Here is a 23557-nt window from a genome sequence, read left to right as displayed (position 1 = left end):
GGCGACTAAATGAAAAATTCCATATCACGAGGCCATGTCGATATCAAGGGCGTTCATTGCCGTCGCGACGTCGGCGCTCGTATCGAAATATCGACGTAAAAATTACGGTGCAATAAGAAACTTTCCCGAGGCATTTCTTCCATAGAAACAGAATAAAAGCATTAAAGTACAATCATCCTAAGGCCAACGGTATCCGTAATGTTCAGGTATCGAAGTATCGAAGCTATAATTGTTTCATTTCTCTGTCGCGTCGGCGTCGTTTCGAACGTAAACAAACAGTTAACTCCATCGTTGCTGGGAAAGCTTTATGCCTGAGCAAGTATTAATTTTAATATAAATTTATTCTAGTACATTTATTGGTAAAATTTATCGGTACCATCAGAAAGAGAAAAATTATTCTATGAAAGCTGAATAATTGAAAAATAAAAGAATAAAGAAAAGAAATTAGGTCATAGCAGGATCTTACATACAATGTTCAGATTTTTAACACTTTTTCTTTTCAAAGCTATGCTGTATAAGAAACAATAGACCGGCAATAAAGGAGTGTTTTAACAGGTCTAATTTTCAAGCTTTTGTTCTACGAGCTTTTAACCCACTGAAAAATTCCCAGTAGAAAGTAATACGAAAGGAACTATTGTAACCAATGTAAAAAGTATAACTTCATTTCCTCTTTTCGTACCAACTGAATTGTATGTTATGCTTCCCTCGTAGTCACAAGGAACTCTTGGAACAAACGTATCTCCCAATCGTTTAAAACAGCGAAGATATTAGGCGATCCGTTTCCAGTGGGATACCCTATACATCAGAAGTAATATTCCCATAGGTATTCCAGAGGCAGCAGCTGGTTATTTACGCAGGGGCTTACAAACCCAGCGTGGACTAGGCGGATGGCAGAGGATTTACATGAGAAATTTCACTATTTCCACCCCATTCGCGGTTCTACGTTTTCCCATTTTTCCGTTGAATCTATCTCTTTGCATTTCTGGTTCACTTTACGAACACGAGATACTCTCGTCGTTCGTCGTAATAACCACTTTGGTACCAATTCTCCACAATTTCACGATGTAACATAATTAGTCTCTGATACGTGTGTCAATGTACGTCGCGTCGACCCTGTACCATGTAAATGGTCGCACAATTTCATTAGCTCGCTAATGATAACCTCGAGCACAAACTCGACACGCGTAAATACTCGAGAAATTGAACTGGTTACAAATGTTTTAATGTAAAGTGAAACCTTTCAAAACAATTTTAATGGGTCGAGTATCTTATTCTGACCTGCTTCTGAAGAGATTTACTGAATTAATAAGAAAAAAGAGCGTTGTAAAATTCCAATTGCAACCAAGACAATTAGGTAATGTGCCTTTCTGATGATCTTTTTTTTTACATGTAATATAGCATAATAATTACAAATTTATTTGAAAAATATAATATCATGTGTAGGGCGGTCTCATGTTACACCTCGAATATTGACTCTAGTGAAAATTTGTACAAAAGTACTCAAAGTACACCATAAAATTATAGACAAAATTACTCGAATTTTGTTAAGGCTCCAAAGTGATGTCCAAATTAAATTGCTTTTTATTTGAATTTGGACATATTAAATAGTACGACCTTCAAACAAACTCCCCACAATTTTTGTTATTAAAGACTTTCTTCAAATTTCACTAACGTCCATATGCATATACATACGTGAGAATTCCTGATTGTATTGTTATTATTTTGTATTATTTTCCTCATTCTAGAAAAGATACTAAACTCCAATCACGATAATATGAACAGCAAAGAGAAGAGCATGATTCCAGTGATAAGAAGACTGACCACATGGTCATAATCTTTTGTTTACCGACAGTACAAGAGTTGTTTAGATAGCTCGCTCGATATAAGATACGTCAATTAACTTTTGAAACTGGTCAAGTATGTTTCAACATCATTGAAAATCGCGTCATGCAACACCTGTTAATTCTAATACCCAGAATTGGTATAGATTAATTTCCATTCAAAAAACTGCAAACGCAGTATAACGCACGCAGAATTTAATATTTCAATATCATTACAATCTTATCAATGAACCATTTGCATTAACCATTCCTTCCAAAAGCCTACGCACTTGTCCAATCCCATTAAAACAAATATTTGAACGAGTTTTGCAATGTTTTGTCCAAATCTTAATCATCTCTTCGATCGTCAAGTAGTCCCAGTGAAGCTATGCAAGTTACACCACGATGATGCGTATGCAAGCTCTAACAGCGTGTTATTAGCGATACGTGCGTGAACTCGTTTCAAATTGACGACGACGGACTGGCTGCCGGGCAATTGAAGCACGCATGAAAAGAAGTCAACGACCCCGAGAATTTCTGCTTGTACCAAAGACCTCGTCGATGAAGCCATTAATACAATTACATATTCAAAGTCTAGAGAAGACGATCAACGTCCCGAGTAACTGCCTCGGGGGACAAACTCGCAAACAGGATGGAACGTGTCGGATGGACGCAAACCTCGGCCAGAGGATCGAGTGTGTAGAATGAAGAGAGACTCACCGACAGGATGGAGGGTCATTCCACGGCAAATCGATCACTTTCTTTGGCCCAGATTTTGTTCCAAATGAAATATATAATGTACTTTAAGTGAAATTAAGGTGGGGTTAAGTCATCATTTTGCACGTTTCGAAACTGTTTGAGAAATACAAGCTTTCAAATATTGCGATTTTTGCCCATATTCGTGAAAATGGGTCGTACATTTGAATGTTTTTCTCTGGAACTGTTCATCCTATTGACCTCCATTTTTTTTTTTGTTTATTTTAACCGGGATGGAGTGCTTTTTCTCAATATATTTTTCTTTGGAACAGATCTGATTTTTGCAATATTAAAAATGATAAATAAATTTGTTGGTATATGCAACAGTTAAATATTGGATTTAGCATGAATGGGATATACGCAGTCAAGTACACATTTGAAACGAGTATATAAATTTTTGTATTCAGCTAACTTCACTCGACATTCGCCCCGCAAGTATTATCGCATTGACATGTACAAGCAAAGGTTATAATAAATTCTAATTAATTATCGGAAATTACATTCTGAAATTACAGTCTGTGTGCACAGTCGTTCCATTCCACTAAAAATTCCTAATAACAACAAAATTCTTATTTTGCAAATAGCACACCTCGAGGTCACGTTTTTAAAAATTCAAAAGAATTATCAATGCATTCCTTGAAGTTTTCTTTACAAACTAGCTAAGTTTCATTCTGGTGTTCTTTCGATTAGCGTCGTAATAAAATATTAAAGACAACCGCCTCGTACCGCATCAGGTAGACGTGATATTATGGGACGAATCACCTGTATTCCAAATTTTATTGCGCCCTTACTTGACATGTCATCGGAACGAAGCCTAACTATTTTGTAGAGAACACTTTGAGCAATACGATAGTATAGTCGCTGGTAGGGATTTTGTGAGGTCGTAAACCGAAACAACAGTTATTGCTTTATTGACACAGGTAATTGATCCCTAGTACGACAGGGATGTCGCGGATCCAAGATATGCATGTCCATGTTGCACCCTAGGGCACCAAGATTAAATATAAAACATCAAAAACTGTTGACGATGATTGGTTAACTAAGTTCCTACCTACCACATTATTTTCAATAAGTAGAGTCCTTTTACAAAGTGCTGATTCAATAATGCTGCAATTTGTTAAAAAATACTCTCTAATATTAATATTATCTTAAAAGAATTTAAGAAACTTCTGAAATTAAAAAAATTAAAAAAATGAAACAATTGAACCTCCTTAAAATAAAAGTATCAGAAAGTAAAAAGTGATATTTCTCGTCATTATTATTAGTTTAAAACATAAATATTTGAGTCAGTTTGATAAAACTAAACTACAACCTCTCCCAGAATGTACTTTACAAAACGAAAACGTTTTATGGTAATCGATTCATCCATTACAGAATTATGCGTGAACATACATACGAAGAATAAAGTTATTGAAATATGAACCTACTAATTCTGATATCGTACGGTCCTGAACGAAAAGTCAGCTCTATCCTTGTCTAAAAAGGTGTGAGATTACTAATTGCGGTCAGCTTAAGTTGTAATGATCATAAAGATTTTGCGAGCTCACGAGATCCCTACCAGCAGGTATAATTATCTCGCATTTTTAAAAACGCGACCTCGATCTAAATTTTGCAAAATAAAAATTTCATGAAAATTTTCAATATTTTTAACATTAGTTTTCAATCGAATAATAATATATCGATGAAGAGTCTCTCCCGGTTAAAATAAAAGAAAAAATGGAGGTCAATAGGATGAACATTTCCAGAGAAAAAAATTCAAATGTACGACCCATTTTCACGAGAATGGACAAAAATCGCAATATTTGAAGACTTGTAAACCCTTCCTAATTTCGCGTAAACTACAATATATTTCATTTGGAACAAAATCCGAGACAACGACCAAAGAAAGTGATCGATTTGCCGTGAAATGACCCTGAAGCGTGTCAGATGAAGACAAAGAGGAGGATCCCAAGCGAAGAAAAGTCGGAGGTCGTCGGTCGTTGGGAAAGGAAAACGGCAAGAAAGGGATTCAATTAGATCTTCAATGGAGCTTGTATACGAGACGCTTATAGCCACTTGCGATCGCTGGGCTCAGCTACCGACTCACGATGACCTGACCAGGATTCCCGTGAGCTTCGCTCCCCCCTTCGTGACCCCCTCTGCCTGCTCCGGGAGCTCTTTCACTTGGCAAAGTTCGGGCATCGCTCCAAGATGCCGCAGAAATCGCGTGCCACGTTAGAAATTCAGGCCAGTTTGAACTTGGCTCGATGCGGCACCAGCCAAATTCCGCTGGACGAACACGCGTGGGTTTTGGCCAAGCTCCTGTGATCAGGAATCTGTGCATACTTCTCAGCATTTTTCTGCGTTGAGAAGGTTTGACGGGCCAAGGAGTCTCATGGACCATCTCATCCTCTTATAATTCAAACTACAATTTGGTATTCGGCTTCTGAATAGAAATGAAGAGTAAGATTCGTAGACACTGTTAATGAAGTATAAATTGAAGGATGTATATTGAAACGCGAATTTTTAACCGGAGGAGAGTCTATCATGGTACTAATGGAGGTCAAGCTTCAGGCTACCACGTAAACGGAGCTCCTAGGGGTCCTCGTTCGTTGAATGTTTAAATTGACTGCTGTCAAAGGAACAAATTCTTTTCCATTTCAAAGCTAGTAAACGTAATCCTGAAGGGAGATATCATAAACACGATACATAAATTAAATAACTAAATAATTTCCCTGTGCATCAAACGTAAAAATGATAAATTTAAAAAATGATGCACCTTTTCAAAAAATCTAAAAATAATCACACATCTGTATTTATTAAAAATGTTCCCATTATATAAAGATAAAGATTAAATTAAACGTGATTACGTTAATGCGACATGACGCAACTGGTCTCGTACGTTTTCACGTAATTTTAACGACCGATGAGATTCATCCAAATGCAATCTAGGTGTCGACGCAGAGGAAATTGGTATCGAATGACGAGAGGAAGAGACCCATTCGTGAATCGCGTGATCAGTTTTTGGTGTTGAACCGCGTCTGACTGTGGGGAAGTAATTACGATAAGTGTGAGCATGATTCAGGATCACAGGGCGGGGTGGTCGGGTTTCACCGACTGCTTCTTCGGATTCCAACTAAATTTACATAGTGCCAGTTAAATATCCGTTTCTCGAGCGTGAATCGTAATTACCGAGCCACGATCCCAGCGAGTTCCCGAAATTAGTGGCTAATCGCGTTTAAACCAAGTAACTGGGGCTAGGATTAGTCGAATAATTTAATTTTCCGACATTTTAGAGGTGCGTGAATGCTACGGATAAAATTTAAACATCAGTAATCCGACTATTGCTATACAAATATTATTACTGAAATATTATTATTGAAATATAATAATTCGAGTCTTATTATTCGAACACCAATATTTGGCTAATATTATAAACCGAATAAATTTTAAATATTTCTGTACGAATGTGAAATGTATTCTGTAAAGAAATATTTCCCAATCAATCTGCCATGTTTGACGGAAGAAAATTGAACAACAAGGAAACAATGAGTTACGCAGGTGTGCGTTGAGCGGATCTACCATACGAAAAATAAAAAACATTTTTAACCCAACATATTTCGTATTCATCGTGCACGCGTTAGTTTGGTATTCGCGCAATATGGAAACGCAATTGCAAAATAGTGATCGTTTTACGGAACGGATCGCTTCGTGAAACGTAATTACTTTTTCACTGTGCAATTTCGTTTTGCTTGCGTGGAGTAAACCATGCGTTGTTTACTTGAACAAAAACAGACTGGATTGAAATTAAAGCAAGTAACACAAGATTCAGTAATTGCGATGTAACAAAAAGAAAATTATTTTAGACTGGTCTTTTTTTTTCCTGGAATACATGTGGGCTTCATTTTTAGATATTGCACTCTCGCGTATTCTTGATTGTGTATACAATCTTATATACATAATATTAAACAATTCCCTTATCAAATTCATCATTTATATTTACAACAGCAAAAAAAAAACGAATACAAACTTTGATTAACGTATTAATTTTAACAGAATTAACTGCAATATATTCCTAACAATCCGAATATCCCCCAAAACCATGAAATGTTTGTTGTCCAAGGATTACTTCTAACTAGGGAGGGACTTCATCTAACTATATTTATTTTTTCTAAAGCCTGAGAACAAACCAAATTAATTTTCGACTTCTTCCGAAATAAAAATATTGCTAATGACGTACCGAAATGTTCGCGATAAGGCAATTGTGCGTGCATACGTTACGAGTAGAAGTGACAAAGTACTTTATTTCGCACTTACCTTGTACTCTTTCTTCGCCGAAATTGCACAAAACATAGACAACGAAAGAAGTCAACGGGGCGCCAAGTAAAAATTCACTCTGAGCCAAGTTTCGTAGGAAAAAAAAATAATACGCGGCAAAACACCGAAATACAGCTCGGTCGTTGAATCCAACGCGAATGCATAAATTAAAAAATCTACAAACGCAACGTATGGACAAAGACTGAATAAAATTATTTGTCACGTGGAAACGGTACGTGCTTTGTCAGATGTATGAAATGTAATTCACAAGTAACGGTAGGCAATGAACGAAAAAGTGTGAAGAATGAAATATTCTAAATTTTTATGAATTAAATTTCATTTTCTAAATCATACTTTTGATGTATGCGAAAGACACGTAACTGTGTTCATTCGAAAAATGAGTCGAACGATAAATTATTTATTCATGACTGATCTACTTTAAGTTTAAATTTTCGTTCAAGTATAGCATTATCGCAAATAGTATCGTCATTCTTCAGGGACATGTCGGTTAAAGCTGTTTAGTTAATATTTATGATACCAAGTGTTATTACCAATAATATATACAGATAACTCGATCATTGTAATCTTATCTAAATCCAATGACGTAGTTTATCGTCCTAGTAGAAATTATTGCAAACACTGTGTAAATAAATAAGTTGCAAATTTAACTGTTAACCCAAGGAATCCCGCGTTAACCAGAGTTCGTACGTGGCGCCATCTATTTGTCACTCCAGGAACTATTACGCTAAATAAAGAAGTAAATTAAAAAATATCGCCAAATTGATAGTTGTACGATTATAATAAAATTTATCGAAAAGACTGACAAAACACACAAAAGTAATAAAATTTAAAATTATAACAATTATCGATGAGAAGCATGATATTATTGATGAGCAATTTCATTAGAAATTTAGTCATTATCTTAGCTGATACATTTTACAATCGATACAATAGTAAATAATTATATCAGGGAGTAAATCATTTACTGGATCGATGACAGTATAAAGCACTTGCTCAGTTGATAATGTCGATCTCTGTATACGTTGCGTAAAGCGCTGCTCCAGCGAGAAGAGCGCCTAATTGTTCTTAATTAGAGTAAATTGAAGGTTACCAGGGGACAACTAAATGTGAACCAATCCATGGCATCGTCCTCCTCTCAACCAATAGTGAGTCTCGATTATACTGACGATCACCAATCATAGGGCAAAACTTATCGGCGCTACGAGCGCCAACTCGATGTCCTAGATTAAGCTGAACATAATGATTTCGTTTCTCTTACTCTCATATTTCACGTAACGAACGAGTGCAATGATTATAATTAAAAATTGCAGTCAGCAACCCTGTCAATCTATTCGTGTAAAAAAATTACATACCACATGTCAAAGTTTGGAATATTTCATACATCTGACACTGCCCACGTAGTTTCTCGAATGCTATACGATAATTATGAAACATTTAGTGCAATATTATGAAAATAACGATTAATATTAAAATTACAAATAAATGAAACGGTGAGGAAGACACGATTTAAAATGTACTTACCTCGAACGTAGGGACGAAGGCACTGGGTCCATCGAAAGCTGGCACTGGCACTGGCAGTCCCCTGTCCTGCAACAAATAAACATTATCTTTAGTATTGTATTACCCGTCTAATGGGGATTCTTAATCTTAACTGTAGAAGTAGTCCGATATGTAGAAGATTCGCTAGTACATGCCCGGCTAGCTCAGTCGGTAGAGCATGAGACTCTTAATCTCAGGGTCGTGGGTTCGAGCCCCACGTTGGGCGAAATTTTTTTTCTTTTATATTTCAACAAAAAATACTTTTTGATACTTATACTTTCCAGTCCCATTACATACAATAATGCTAATGTGTTTACTTTGAAAAGGTAATATATTTTTAAACGCCAGTGAGGTATTATGTAGCGTGCTATCCTGCTTCGTAATCGAGTTACATGTTTCATGTGAGTCATACGGAACCCTATCGATCAGTCTCTACATACTGCAGGGAAATTGATTACAAAAACTCTTCCCAAAAATACATTCATTGTGTATTAGTAAACGCAAGCAGGCTACATGACTTTGTTACATATTTAAACGTAAACCATATCGTAATGAAGTCCAGTTCGCTGTAGAATTTAATTAACGAGGACTAATATTAGGGAAACTTTAAACAAATATTTAGTACGTTTGGGCACTTGGCTTCGAGCCATCTTCAAAATCTAAAAATATTAGCAAATAACATTCAATATTTCCAGATTCAGTTTATACTGCGTTAGACATGTCTGGCATTCGTGCAACGAGCAAGTCAAAGTGGCCGACGTATTTTTGGACCACGATTCGAGCCCGTTCCATAATTAGAAACAGTTAAAACAACTCCATTAACGTAAGCATTGGTCCTTCCCGAACCGTAAACCGTAAAAATATCATGTCGCTCAACGAAATCGTCGGAAAACAACAAACAGGATATGAGAAATAAGTTTCGTTCATTTACATTTTTACTCGCGCTGAAAACAAACATTTCCTTCGTGGAACTTTATAGTGATTCTTAAACGGGCAAAAATTGCACTTAAGTATTTTTACTTTGAAATGCAGACGAAAATATGTAAGTTGAAAAATATGCTATTCCTTTTTACTCTTGAAATCGACTGAATCCTCTTTAATTACAATTCATTCGAACCATTTGTAAAACTTCCAACTGTTGTAATTAAAAATTGTGATAATAATCACAAAGATGCAGTGAGAAAATTAAAAAATGTTCTCAGCTTGATTTAGTAGCTGACATGCTAATACACGAGCTGCGCCGCTTTAAAGTTCAGTCAGTGGGGTTTGCTCGGTTCTATCTGAAGAGTCATGGCAAAAAGATAATAGAAAATCTAAAATCTATCTACCCTGTAGAATTTGATACCTCGAGTCGTCATCGAAAATAATAATTTTCATCTGTCCTTTACTCGAACCGACTGTAGTCAGATAAAATCAATTGACTGCTCAAGGTCACCGAGGGGTTATCCCTACCATCCCCTTTAACTACCCTGTCGCTCTATCTCTCGTTTCCTCGCGCAAACCTTTCTGTCCTTCAAACAAGGCGGCAGGCTAGGTCTCTACAGTACCGCTCGCACCTATTAGATCGATCAAAACATCTTCCCTGTCTTCCCAGTTGACTGAAAGTAATTAAAGTATCCATGCAGAGCTTAACAATATTTGAAGAACTTTTCTCAACATGCCTGTAAAATTGTATTAAAGCATCCCCAAACTCTAAACAGAAACTATTCGACCCTCAAAACACGGGTATCTTCGATCGATCGATACCCCAAAATTTCTCCTAAGTTACAGGAAACACCAGGCTTACCTTGACCATCTCCAGGATCTCCGCACACTTGATCCTTACGTTCTGAAATGGACAGTTCACGCTGAGCCTCAGTATCACCGGTAGATGCAACGTCACCAGGCTCAGGTACTTGTTGGCCTGCGCCTGCCTAGGCCCGTCCAGCGCGTTTCCCAGATTCAGCATCCTGCCAACGTCCCCAGGTGTCACGTCAGGGCTCTCCAGCACTCTACCGCTCTTGAAAGAGACATCCTCGTCCTGCGAGAGCGGCCTCTTGATCTGACCAGCGCTGAACTTCCTCTCGTCGTTCTTGCGCAGATAATCCTGAGGCTGGTCGGGCCGTCCACAGCGCTGACGATCCTCCAGGTGATCATCTTCGCGAGCGAAGATCTCAAAATTCTGCAACTTCATGTCTTCGGACCGATTGTCGTCGAGTTGTCTGTGATAGATTTCGTTCGCGTTCTCATTTTCAAAGCCATCCAGCGTGTTGAACACCACTCCGTCGCGGTTCCTGATGGCGATCTCTGTCTCGTCGAAGGAAACGTCATCTCCGCTATCATAACACCTTCGATCCCGCGATAAAACGTCCCCTGTGGGACGATAATTCAAATTTCTGCGATCGAAGTTAGCTGCCAGATTATCGTCGAACTTGGGACTCTTTCCGTAGATCCTCGTGTCAGAGTCCAGATCGTCATCCTCCAACTGCTTCTGCTTCGCCCCCTTCACCTTCACGTAATTCTTCGCCTTTGGTCGATCCTCCAAAGTCACTTCGTTCAATCTCTCATTCGACGACGACCCGATGTACTTCCTCTCGCTCTCGCTGCTAGACCCGAAACGGGTCTCTGAACCTTCCTTGAACCTCAGGCATCGGTCCTGTTCGATCTTGAAGCCCTTTCCCTCATCTGACGACGTCGAGTGACCCGATCTGCGGCAAACCAAAGCCAGAGATTAAATTTGGGTGAGTGGGAGATTAAATTTGGGACGAATCTAATTAACAGGGGTGAATTGTACGAGGAACTATTTAATAAGGGTCATTCTTGGATATTACTAGTCTAAGGGCTAGACTATATTCTGAATCAAGAAAGAATCCATTCATCGTCAACGCATTTGATGACATTGGCTCGGAAGTAATAATTGTAAAAAAAGGGGGGTGCATTTATCCAATTTTAATAAACTGATTTCAATTTCTCTGTACTTAGCCAAACAATTCGAACTTTGTTCGTATCTCAAGATGTTAATCTAGACAGCCTCTCTCTGACCTGTAGCTCCCCACGTCGTATCGTCTCCTCTCGTTTGGGGTGCCATAACCAGTCTCGTTCCCCAAGCGTCCATCCACGCAATCGAAGGAGCCCGACGGATATCTTTCTATGCACTCTAGACTGCTGTCCTCCAGAAAAGGAGGGTTCTCCGTGACGCTCTGGGGGAAGAAACCTTCCGTCCTGAACGTGTCCTGGAGTAGCTGCTGCTGATGCGGAAGTTGTTGCACGTTCTTCGGCGCCGACTTCGTCGGCGAGCGCTCCACGCTCATGTCGTATCTTCGCGTGAAAGGTAACGCAGCCATCGATTAGCGTGGACGAAAAATTCAGGCGGAAGTGAATGGGAAAACTAGCAGCGTTTGATCGAGGGCCGGGTGACTCTGTGAGTTTTCTCCTACCATTTAATGAGGGCCTTGCATCGAGACGTAAATATTATCTTTCCCACGGAACGGGCACCGGAGAGTTCATAAATCATTAATGCGTTTACCGGGGATAGAGCGGAACTGTACGTCTATGAGTCAGGTTTGGAGAAAACAGGTTGCTAAATTCTATGTCATAAGTGTAAGAATGAACAAGTATTTAACTATTTTTTTACCGTATGCGTTAGGTCTGAAGAAAACGAGTTGCTAAATTCTATGTTTTGTGTGTAAGAATGAACCCGCCATTTTTTTTTTTTACATGCGTCCGCTTTTTCCCAGTGATATCCAACTAGAAACGCGACGATTGCAATAACGTTTCGGAAAGAAATATTCTACCTAGTTCCAGTTTATATCTGCATGCAGCTGTAATACTTTCGAAGCAAAATAAAGTATTTATAAATTCGCTTTGTGTAGTTGGGTGCGTGAGATAAAAGAGTTATTGCATTAGGATGTTACATATGCAATGTATAATATGAACCTCTTAACCTCTTCTTCACGCCCTTGGGCACATACGTGGACGTATAGTTTTTTATAATTATAATTACTGTCGATAATATAATAAAAAGAACAAAAGTAGTCCCTGAAGACGTTAAATGTCTTTACGTTTATGGGTGTGTCAGATACCAAGTGCAATACGTAATCACTTTGTCAACAATGTAGAAACAAAAGGATTTTCTGTCCAATGCCAATACGTGAAAAATCTATAGCATATCGCAACCGCAAGTGACAAAATTCGTGGACAAATTCTAGCTCAGATTCCGTGGTTACAAGTGAAAGGAGCTGTCTCAACATTGATACTGGCGGTCTTATCATCGAGTCGTATCGGTAGAAGTCATGTTCCCATCATGCTACACACTCACCTTCCATCTTGGCTCTTGAACGTCCCCCCGAGGTCCTCAGCGTCCTCCATCTCACCAGTGTCGTCCCAGTGATTGGGGCTTCCAACGCCCCCCAACCATCCCTCGACGGTGTTCCTGGCCGCAGCCAGGGCGATGTTTCTGGCGGTTTCATCCCTCGCGCATAAAGGCGCTAAAAATCTGCTAACGATCTCGACCTCGTCGCCCTTTGTGGAGGTGCCGCTAGCCGAGGAACTGTTCGAATCTCTGTACATCTCGTCTTATCTTCTCCTCGATATTTCTCCTCTTTCTCTACACCTCTATAATATCTTTGAAAATTCGCGACCTGCGCGCGAACGCGTACAAACAATACACAGGCTTCAATTCGACGAGATATTTCGAAGCCGATTTGGAAAATTGTGTATTTAATTTAATATAATTTAATAACGTAGTCCTTAAGGTACGTCGAGGACCAGTGTCAGAATCTTCCTCGTCGAAGGAGCTGGAACATAAAAGAGGGAAGGTTGATTGGTTAATATACGGATGGTTATATTTTATAGGAATAATAGGCACATTATGAGTGATGTATAGTTGAATATTTATTTCAGAGTGCGACCGAATCGAAACGAACCTTTTAAAGAAAACGATCGATCTCCTTCTGTCTTTCGGTTGATTCCCTGTCCCGTCGTTCTGCTCGTTCTGCTGTCTCTTCTGTTTCGTCTCGAGGCGCGAATGTTGCTGTTATCTCAACGGCAACACGTTACATTATTCTTTACATCGTTACGCGACTTCCCTGTCGAAGAGTCTGCGGAATTCTGTTGCAATTGAGGTGGGCTGTCCTCGGTTCCGCGTGGATCGTCGACGTCGACTTAATCCATTGGACGACTGCAAGCAAACGGAAGAAAGGAATGGTGTAATTTTCAATTGTTCTTTACTATTAAAATCTATTTGGGACTTAATTCCCCAAAAATACTTTACTTCGGCGTCACATACAGCATGAATTCGACTGCCAGTAGGACTCTTTAAAAATCGTTGTTTAATCAACAGCGTGCAAAATGAAAATTGCACATGCATTAATTTCCTCAAAATTAATTCCCAAGGACGACTACAATTTCGGAGCAATTCGACTGTCTGGTCCTCTTTAATAGGCACCTCACGATGACGTGGAGATTAACGTCGATCGAACATTACGCAACGTTTGCAATTGAAAGCTGGCAACTCAACCGCGGAGTTGTGAACTTTAACGTAATCACCGTTGCATTGTGCCAGTTGATTCTGGTTCCCAAATCGTTAACCCGTGACGACTTTCTGGTGCGTTAACGCGCGTTCACGGATCGATTAAGCCCGAACCGAACTCGTTCGATCGATCGAGCTTCGCCCTGTCGAGTACGGACGAGCACGTAAAAAAATTCGATCGCTGCGCCTAGCAAACAGGAACGAGCGATTATCGGGGCCGCTTACGCGATTAGTCGATGTCAGGCTGCGGCGGTCTTCCCATTGATTGATCGACCCCCACGAGGCAAGGCCTAGGTCAAGGCCATCGAGGTCAGGAAATAAGAGAGGTCGCGTGAACGCTGCAACTTATCTGGAGGGGGAGGCTGCGCCATCCAGTATCTTCAAGAGGATAAAACGGGGTGCATTCGCACACTCGAACCGGAGAGGCCTCGCATCGATTTCTCGACGTTATGCTTGCTACGGGTTGCAAACAGTTATCCAATCGCTTTTTTATATCGTTCACAACAGGACCTTTACTTCTTCTTCGATTATAATACATTCGTGATCAGATCCGTTTAATTATAAACAATTGACGGTTGAACAAATCAGTTACTACGTTTGCTGCCGAATAACCTAATTCATATTCTAAGAAAAAAATAAAAACGTAGACGTAATTCATGTAGTCAAATCGACGGAGACCCCTGATTTCCCAGAATCGATTCATAGATCCCTATGTTAGACTAGTTGTTGAATTAAAGATCAACATACATGTTTACGTTTCGTGCTTATACAATTTTGTTCTCCCTGTGTACTACTCTAGCGGTTAGAAAATTATCAGGATTATCGAGACAAGTCTATTTTTTGAAGCGGTAACCCAAGAAAGAGACGCAAGAATAAATTAAACTAAGTAATAATAATAATAATACCCATAATGAACTACAGCTATGATCCCTTAGAAAACTCCAAAAAAAAAAACACCTTAAATACTGTTGCAGCTTCGTAATAAAACAACGATAATGAACACTTGCTTCAGAGTGGGTAATTTCCTTAATAGCTAATAAGCATTCAAGGTAAAGCACATCTTCGATGCTATAAAGTTGCAAGTAAAATTGAATACCATAATAATCATAATAATAATGACAGGTCTTCATCGAACGAAATTAAATATAATAAACCGAAACTCAGGTAAATGTTGGTTGCAATTACAGTGAAGAAGCGAGGCGCGGCTGCACGCCACTGCAAATCTAATCTCGAGTATGATAATTCTTAATAGACGACGTATACGAAAGTTGGAAATGTAATAAAAGAGGAAAAAAGGTAACAACGATAATAGCATAATAGCAAGGCGTAACAACGAGATACGAAGTTCAGAAGAAACGTTGTAATCGCAGCAATTTCTTAACAGGTGAGATGCATTCCGTTTTGCAACAAAAAGGAATTGCGCAAAGCATCGCGCACAACCGCGGCATTAACCGGCAATAAAAAGTTCCCTGCTTGAAAGAATTCGATCCCACGCACCGAAACGCGCCCATAACGCGCGTTTTCCTATTGCAAAAACAAGAACGGCTGCCATGAATTCGTTTCTCGATGATCTGTAATTCTGCCTTGTCGGAAGGATCGCGAAAATGGCCAGTTTTGGAACAGAAATATTTTTGTGCCAAGCGTATATGGAACATTCACGATAACGAGGTCTCGATTTATTTAGGCAAGTGTTTCAGTTGCAAAGGAAGCACTCGTCGGTGCAAAATATAGAGTAGCTTCTGTAGAATATATTTAGCATATTAATGTGTTCTGTCTATCTTCGAGAAGAGGCGGGAATAGCACAACAGCTATTTCGCGACACTTATCGAGGATTCGCTGTGCCTCCCAAATTATTGAGTTCTTGATGACCTTACCTTATACCTTTTATACAGAGAATGACCTAAGGAACTGATTCATGTAAAATCTTTAGTATTTTTACTATTGTTACTCGCTACAGACCTATATCTAGACCCAGCTGTTCTCCCTGTTTAACCAGTCGGCTGTGGCGTCCTCTTTTCAGAGCGCGCACCTATGTGTGTCGTGAGAATCAAGCTACGACAGGTATAGTCGTCAAACACGGTATAGTATTGGATCGCAAAGACGGCTGTACAGGGTGTTACCAGATTAAATGGCCAAACATAAAAGATGAATTTAGGAAACCAAAACAAAAAAGAATTTCTTCTAGAAATATGCTCGCAAACGTATCGTTCAAGAGTTATTCATTTCTGGAGTTACAAAATAATAGTAATGAATATAGCAAAATAATCTCTATAATGAGATTCTAATTGCATTAAATATAAAAAAAAAAGAAAAATAGTAATGGATAGACTGCGGATCTTTACGCAGAATAAAATCTTCGCGAACTTTACTTTCAATTTTTTTTGTATTGTCCCATATTGTTTGCATTTTGTAAGTTCTTGTACATTCAAATTTCCTATAAATGCGTAAAGATCCGCAGGCTAGTAATGAATAATGTCGAAATGTCCTTTTCCTTGTTTTGAAGATCGTTGATACGCTTTTGCTTGTAAAGAAAAGCATATCAATGATCTCCACATGTGCCAAGCAGGGTTTGAATTATAATCAATCGCAATTTGTAAATTAAGTCATTAATTTATACAAATTTAATCCAATCAATTCAATTAATAAGTATTTTAAATAAATAAAAGCATTAAACAAATTATTGAAAAGAAATTATTATTATTATTATTATTAAAAAGCAATAAAGATAAGTTTATTATTTAGGAATGATTTATTCCTAATTCCTAATAGAATAACTACAAAAATAAATAACTCTTGAACGAAACATTTGCGAGCATATTTCTGGACGAAACATTTTTTTTTCTTTTGGGATTCAAAATTCACCTTTTAAGTTTGGCTATTTTATCTTAAATAACCAATGGTAACTAAATATCATGCATGACGAATATACTCGTCATGACACGAAATACTGCTTTTTCTCCATTACGAGTATACTCGTAAATCACAGCTGACTGGTTAAAACTATTTGTTTCTCGAAAAGAGTACTAAAAACGACCATTCTCGACCACTGTCCTTCCCATCAGCGCGCAATATTTATTTTTCTCTTTTATTCTCCCCGCCTTTCATCGCCTCGTTCCCTTCGAAATTTCACCACTCGAGGCCTCTTTCGCAAACGCATCGATCGCCCGCACTCGATGCGCGAAACAAGGGCCGGCCAGGGTCGTTGTTTGCCATTTTTAATATCTCGTTTCGGTTGCAGCGTTTCTCGTTTCGCGGAAATCGATGGGACCGCGGGAAAGGGGTCGGCCACGACGATAAGAGTATCGCGGGACGATATTTACTAGGCGAAAGGACACGGGAAAACGACGAAAAAGAAATTCGACAGTCACGGTAGGAACCGGGAAGAGCAACGAGCGCGGTCACGCACTCGCGATGCAACCGCGGCATAACGGCGAGGTTTATCGTCTGGATGAAGCAAAAGAAACACGAGAAAAAGGAAAACCGTCGGAAGAAAGAGCGCAAAACGGTGTTTCAACGTTTTCAGCGTTTCTTCGAGGCGATCTACGGAACGATCTAAATATTTATAATTCCCCAAAGCCTAACCCTTCCATTCGCACCGCTATGAATTATTAATGTCGCGCCGTGCTACCGTATGCCAGTGCACGTCGCCGTGCATTTCTGATACGTGTACTTTGTCTTCGAGATATAAGGATGGTCAGGGCCCTGCGGATGTACGAGGCGATAAAACGCTCGCCTCGCGTGCCTAGAGGCCTGAAATTAAATAAAATCTGGATAAATCGTAGCGATTCTCCAGTATTCGTCCGTGTGTCTGCTTGAGACTAGGGCTGAGACTGTTTGGATGACTTCATTTGAAGTAAACATGGAAAATAAATTGTTCAAGTATTAAAATATTTTCGTACATTCCCACTAACGCTTTCGACTAGCCACCAGTAATATTTAGGTGTTAAAAAAGTATTACACAATTGTAGTATTACATGATGCTTCCAGAACTCAAGTTCAATGTTTGTTAAACATAGAATAATTTTCAATTCTTCGATCAATCAATGCTTTGATCGCTTGCTCCTGTACCTCTCTTACGCGTTGATTGATCGAAGTGATTGTCGAACGAAATTCTAAATTTCAAATCACCCCTATATTACCATGCATAAATACCAAAGAATAACAAGACTGCAATTAGGTATTTGGGTTAATTTAATATTTGAATATTTGTTAATATAGATTTATACGATTCAATGCATACTGATGTATAATTAGAAATAACACTATATGCAAATCAGTTAGAGACCAAAATAAGTATACTAATTTCGACAAGTCCTAATTGGAACAGAGCGGAGATGTGTAGGTACTTGAAATAGGCAATGGTATATAAATATTAGAATTCCTTCAACGTCTTTAAGTCACTGTACGTGTAATTATTTGAAACGGTAGATGTGACGTGAACAGCACAAGTAACTATTTTTATACTAGATCACGAACGTACGTAATATTTCTACCGATTACATAACAAATATATATAATTCGAAATAACTTTTCCATTTCAATTTCAGTAAATAGTACTAAATCCAATAAGTACTTAAATATTACATTGCATTCGTATCGTAAAATTAAAAACTCCTAAATGAATTAAAAGTTTATAGAGCGTGTGATTTTCTGAAATATCTAATTAAAGTTTTATGAAACCTTATACCTATAATACGGTATAATGGTTATATTTTATCTAACCTTCATGGATTGAGGTTAAAATTATAGCTTCGATGCAATTAATCTATCAAACATTTGAGACATAGACTTCCAGCATCTTTCTACTTCAGTTTCTAATTTACGATACGGTGCATTGAAATTGCATTTCTGCTTTTTATCAAAGAGCTCTGTTTAAATCACGTCACCGACCGTCGACACTTTAGTCGTTTAAGATAATATTGACATGTTGTACCAATCGTAGTTCAGAATTTCGTAACGCTGAGCGATACAAATTGCTAAATAATAAATCACCACGACACTGCAATTTCACCTACATAAATAATTGACGCTTCCACCATAAATTGACGAGGTAATGCAGTATTTCTCAAGCTTCGCCATTTCATGGACTGGATAAAGACAAACTTCCGCTTTTACTTTTTTTTCATGCATATTTTTGAACAATTTTTTCGCTGTATTTATATTTGAGAAAATGTAATTCCATTTATACGATTTTATACTTTTCGAACTACACTTCTCTTACATTCTTTACCAAAGTAATGCTTAAAGAGAATACTTGAAAACAATTGTTGTAGTCACACGGTTTCTCTTGGAATTTATTCAATGTTATTTAAGCATCGATTAAGTTTACTCACCATATGGTAGTAAAAAATTGTATAAATTCCAAGGAAAAATTTTAAAAAATTTGCTATTTTTAATTACTGTTAAGAGAAGCAGTTATATAGCAGTATGTACTGGTTTCCTTTTTCATTTTTTGTCTACCTGCGCTAGGAAATGTTTAACGATGTTTTATATAAAGATAAAATACTACAGGAAGCGTGTTTTTAATTCAATCATATAATATGCTTCTTATTTCCTTCTGACAGCTAGTAGACCCTCGTCAACATGGTCGTGGTGCCTCAGGGGTTCGTGAACCACAACTTGAGAAACACTGACGTAATGTAATAGCTTCGTTCAATTTTCGACGTTTTTACCGAGACCACGTTGCCCCACGCTCTGCAATCTCGATAACTATTAAACCTAGTAATTATTTTAAAATTTGTGCTCTTGCACGTGTCAAGGATTATTGAAAAGAAGTATATAGGGAATTCTTTGATATTATTAAGCGATAAAACCTCAGCGTTAATCGGGATTTATAATACACAATGTTTCGACCATCGATATGGCTCTCTTTAAGCGGACAAAAATTTTTTAATTTACGTACAAGAGTGATAAGAATAGAAATACAATATAAAAATGTAATTTCCTTCAGTTTCAGAAAACGTGTTGGCATGCAGTACAAAATTTAATTTTCACTCTAAAATCTACTTATCTCGATACACTTTATGTGTAATTATACCTTAAGAGAATTTATACTGATTTATAATTCACCCTCAGAGAGCCACACTCGTTGCTAATCATAAATGTTCACGTAATAAGCAACGATTAACGCTGAAATTTTGTCGCTGGATACTACTCTAAATAATCCACGACGTATCCCCCGATAATCAGCTTTATTAATCAGCCTCCCATTATCCCAGTCACGCGTAATTGCCGCGCAAAGAATTATCACGTGGATATCTCGTTAAACCTCTCGACGCATCGTGATGCAACGTGAAAATGCAATTTCTCTGATCGCATATTTATAAACTCCCCGTTCGATTATCGCACGAGGATTTCGACACGCAGCGCTCGATCGTTGCCCGACGCTCGCGCACACCTCTCAAGCATCCACGACCCCGCGATTAACGAAATTCGTGGCTCGCGTAATTCGCCGTCATTAAAACCGGCGAAATTTTACAAATTACTATCGCGTGAGGGAATCGACGGTGCGTGGCCGAAATTCTCCGTGCACTTGCACACGTCGTTGGAAAGGCTGATACACGATCAAAATGTGGCGAACCATTGCTCGTTACGTCACTCAGCACGCGAACGTTCCGTGGAGCAACACGAACTTTGTCCAAATAGGGTGAATCACCCTAATCCCGACACCCTTACAATTATTTGCACCGATGAAATGAACAATGGTGGTTATTCTTGATTGATTATCACCCGATAGACTTTGCGTAAGAAAGGGAGCTTTCTCTGTTTTACAGGAACGTAATTTAAAAATTATATTTATTAACGTGTTCACAGAAGTATAAGTATATAAGACATATGTATAAGTAAAGATACACACAGGTCTGAATGAATTCACGTATTCATTCAGATATTTAAATTAGATCCAATTTTGAAATTAATGGTAACAAAAGTTTGATCAAGGCAAGGACTTGGACGGACAAACGAACACTTGTTGTTCGGCACCCAACGAGGAACGACGTGAAATAAAGAATATATCCAGAAATCATTGTATTATTTTCAATAAAATTATTTTTATGGTAAACTGCTGATAATATAATTCATGAAGAATAGTTTCATAATGTCCACAGACGTAAATAAATTGTACTCTCACAATTAGTAACTTTTATTATACTTTCTGTTTATTTAATGACGCGTTTCTCCCCATTCGTTCCCAAAAAAAGCCATCCTGTACAGGTGAATCGAGACTCACCTGTGGATACTCGAAACGAAAGGCCCGTCGGCGTTGGATCGATTCGACGATAACGGTGCACGACAAAAAGCTCGCTAAATGCGACGCGTCGTTACGCCTGCTCGGCTCGATAGTTAGCGCAAATTGCAAAAACGTCGAGTCGACGTTACGACCTTGCGACACGCGAGAGGTCCGCGATAATGTCCGCCGCGGGACACCGAAACGCTAAGAATCGCCGGGACCATTCGCGAGGAAAGTGTCTCGCTTCGATGACTCGAGTCACGACACTGATCCGCTGACCAATTAAAAATCCGTGCTTGGCGATCGACGATGATCCCGACGCGAGCATAAATACCTTCGCATACGCCGTATGGAAAGCATAAAAGATCGTAGTGTTAACGCGCCCTCGAATTGAACCGATTATCCGTCAGCCGTAATGGAGGTAATGCCCATAGTGGGCGCAGATTCGAGTGGACCTTCAAGGCCTGCTGTGAATGACGTAGCAATCTTTTATGGTATCGTTATGTGCCACTGTACTTGAGTAACTCTGAAACGAAACATTGTTCGAGAGGAGAACAATGTTAGTTAAACATTCTGGGTTTAATTGCTGACAAGTCCTTTTGCAGGGTCATTGTCTGGGTCCGGTGACGAAGTTAGACGCGATATTACTGAAGCTTGGGAAAATGAGGTGGCCAATGTCAGAGATTCTACCTTTAATTATCGACGTGTCGCCTTTATCTAGAACTATCAGTAATGACGCTTGTCTATGCAGCGTTATTTAAATCCACTACAATTATCTACAACGCTGACAAGTAACTTTCATGAAACCTAATTTCAAGGCCACCAGAAGGTCTAATATAGCGTTGGCTTGTTAGCTAGGTTCACTGGTAAAGCTAATGACAGCAACTATCTACAATGCTAACAAGAAGCTAAGAAGACGCGGTTATACCCTGCATGAAGTTCTACTACAGCATCGTCTAGGGCCACTGATGAAGTTAATTACTACTACCTACAATGTTGGCCGGGACTTACGAAATGACATAGCTAGAGACCACGAACAATGTCAAACATTCTACGTTTAACGACTGGCATGTTCTTCTCTAGAGTTATTGGTTATCTCACGCAACATCTACGAGGGGAAATAAAAAATTATTTACACTTTTGACATAACTCTTCTTACATTGTGCACACTGACTTCCGTCCCCGCGAACAAGCACAGTGTGCACATCGATCGAAAATCCAATAAAAATTACGTACGAAGTTTAACCATTCAAATTAACTGCGGTGGAAAACGCGTACACAACAGTTGCATTAAATTGTTTCAACGAGATATGCGATCCCAGATCATATTACACTACTCGACGATCGAACTTCTGGACCCCTCGAGAGGGGTATACCTCCCAGTGGTGGGGATGGTTTCTGTGCATTTATCGTAGAGAATATTTGTGTATTTATGGAGAACTTTACTGTAGATCATGACCGCGCCATTATAAGTTTATACCAAAGAGGAACAACGATCAGTGATTCGATTCCTTTGCTCGGAGGGTGTCAAAGGTTCAGAAATTCATCGTAGACTATCGTTGTAATATTCGGGAAGTGCATTATCACGTAAAACTGTATTTTTATGGGTGGAGAAGTTTAAAAATGGCCGAACAAGTGTGACGCGTGAAGATTAAACGTGGAAAAGTGGCTTCCCGACAAACAGAGAACCTTTCATTTGCAAGGAATATGTAAGCTTGTTGACCTTAGACAAAGTGGATTGATAAGGAGGGAGATTACGTAGAAAAGTGATGTGCATAGTGAAACCCTAGTTTCGTGTAAATAAATTGTAGAATGAAAAGTGTAGATAATTTTTTTCTTGTCCTCGTAACTATAGAAAAGTCCTAATCGACAAATCTACTACCATCTGCAGTCTTGCTTAGATTCACAGAAAAAGCTAGCCAAGTAGCTATCATGGTAGCGAAAAGCTTGAGAAGATAACATGGTTATAGTCTATGAAAGCGAATCTGTGGCCTACGAGAGCTGTAACAATTCTTCCCTGGAACCACTAACAAGCTAGCTGAAGGTTCATTCTCCTCAAAGGACAAATCTTGCGCCAAGAAGTCCTTACTGTGAGAACCCAGGGTCTCAAATCTCTTATTAAACCTTATCAATCTCGCGATCTTAAAGAGGTCTAACAGCGTGGCTCGATGGAGCTAATAATCGTAACTCTCGATGCTTATCCACGCGGATCGGGAGATTTCCATTGATCACTGGAACGCTTCGAAAACGCTCGAACCCTCTAGGAAGTATTCGCTGTTTAATTGACCGTAATGTTCGAAGATAAGGTACCGATCTACTCCAGAAGCGGCGTACCTGTTGCAACGGCTGGCATTGAATTAAATAAACGATCCCACTCGAGCTGCATGC

General features: G+C 38.9%; 1 protein-coding gene and 1 non-coding gene across 3 annotated transcripts in view; one reads left to right on the top strand and one right to left on the bottom strand.

The window, feature by feature from the left end:
• The window catches only part of LOC128889261 (sestrin-1), a 209265-nt gene that overhangs the window by 181851 nt on the left and 3857 nt on the right, over positions 1 to 23557 (bottom strand). For both annotated transcript variants that reach the window (XM_054146713.1, XM_054146714.1), the window contains exons 2-6: positions 13337 to 13590; positions 12730 to 13207; positions 11454 to 11729; positions 10219 to 11119; positions 8415 to 8480 (exon numbers count right to left, since the gene is read on the bottom strand). In XM_054146713.1, coding sequence (XP_054002688.1) covers positions 8415 to 8480; positions 10219 to 11119; positions 11454 to 11729; positions 12730 to 12980 — 1494 coding nt within the window. In that variant the 5' untranslated portion in view covers positions 12981 to 13207; positions 13337 to 13590. The remainder of the gene's footprint in view (positions 1 to 8414; positions 8481 to 10218; positions 11120 to 11453; positions 11730 to 12729; positions 13208 to 13336; positions 13591 to 23557) is intronic.
• On the top strand, positions 8586 to 8658 carry Trnak-cuu (transfer RNA lysine (anticodon CUU)). Its single transcript has one exon. It is a non-coding gene; the product is annotated as a tRNA-Lys (tRNA).

The sequence above is a fragment of the Hylaeus anthracinus genome, unplaced genomic scaffold (genome assembly GCF_026225885.1).
Source record: "Hylaeus anthracinus isolate JK02 unplaced genomic scaffold, UHH_iyHylAnth1.0_haploid 11997, whole genome shotgun sequence".
Taxonomy (NCBI): Eukaryota; Metazoa; Arthropoda; class Insecta; order Hymenoptera; family Colletidae; genus Hylaeus; species Hylaeus anthracinus.
This window is presented reverse-complemented; position numbering and strand designations above follow the sequence as displayed.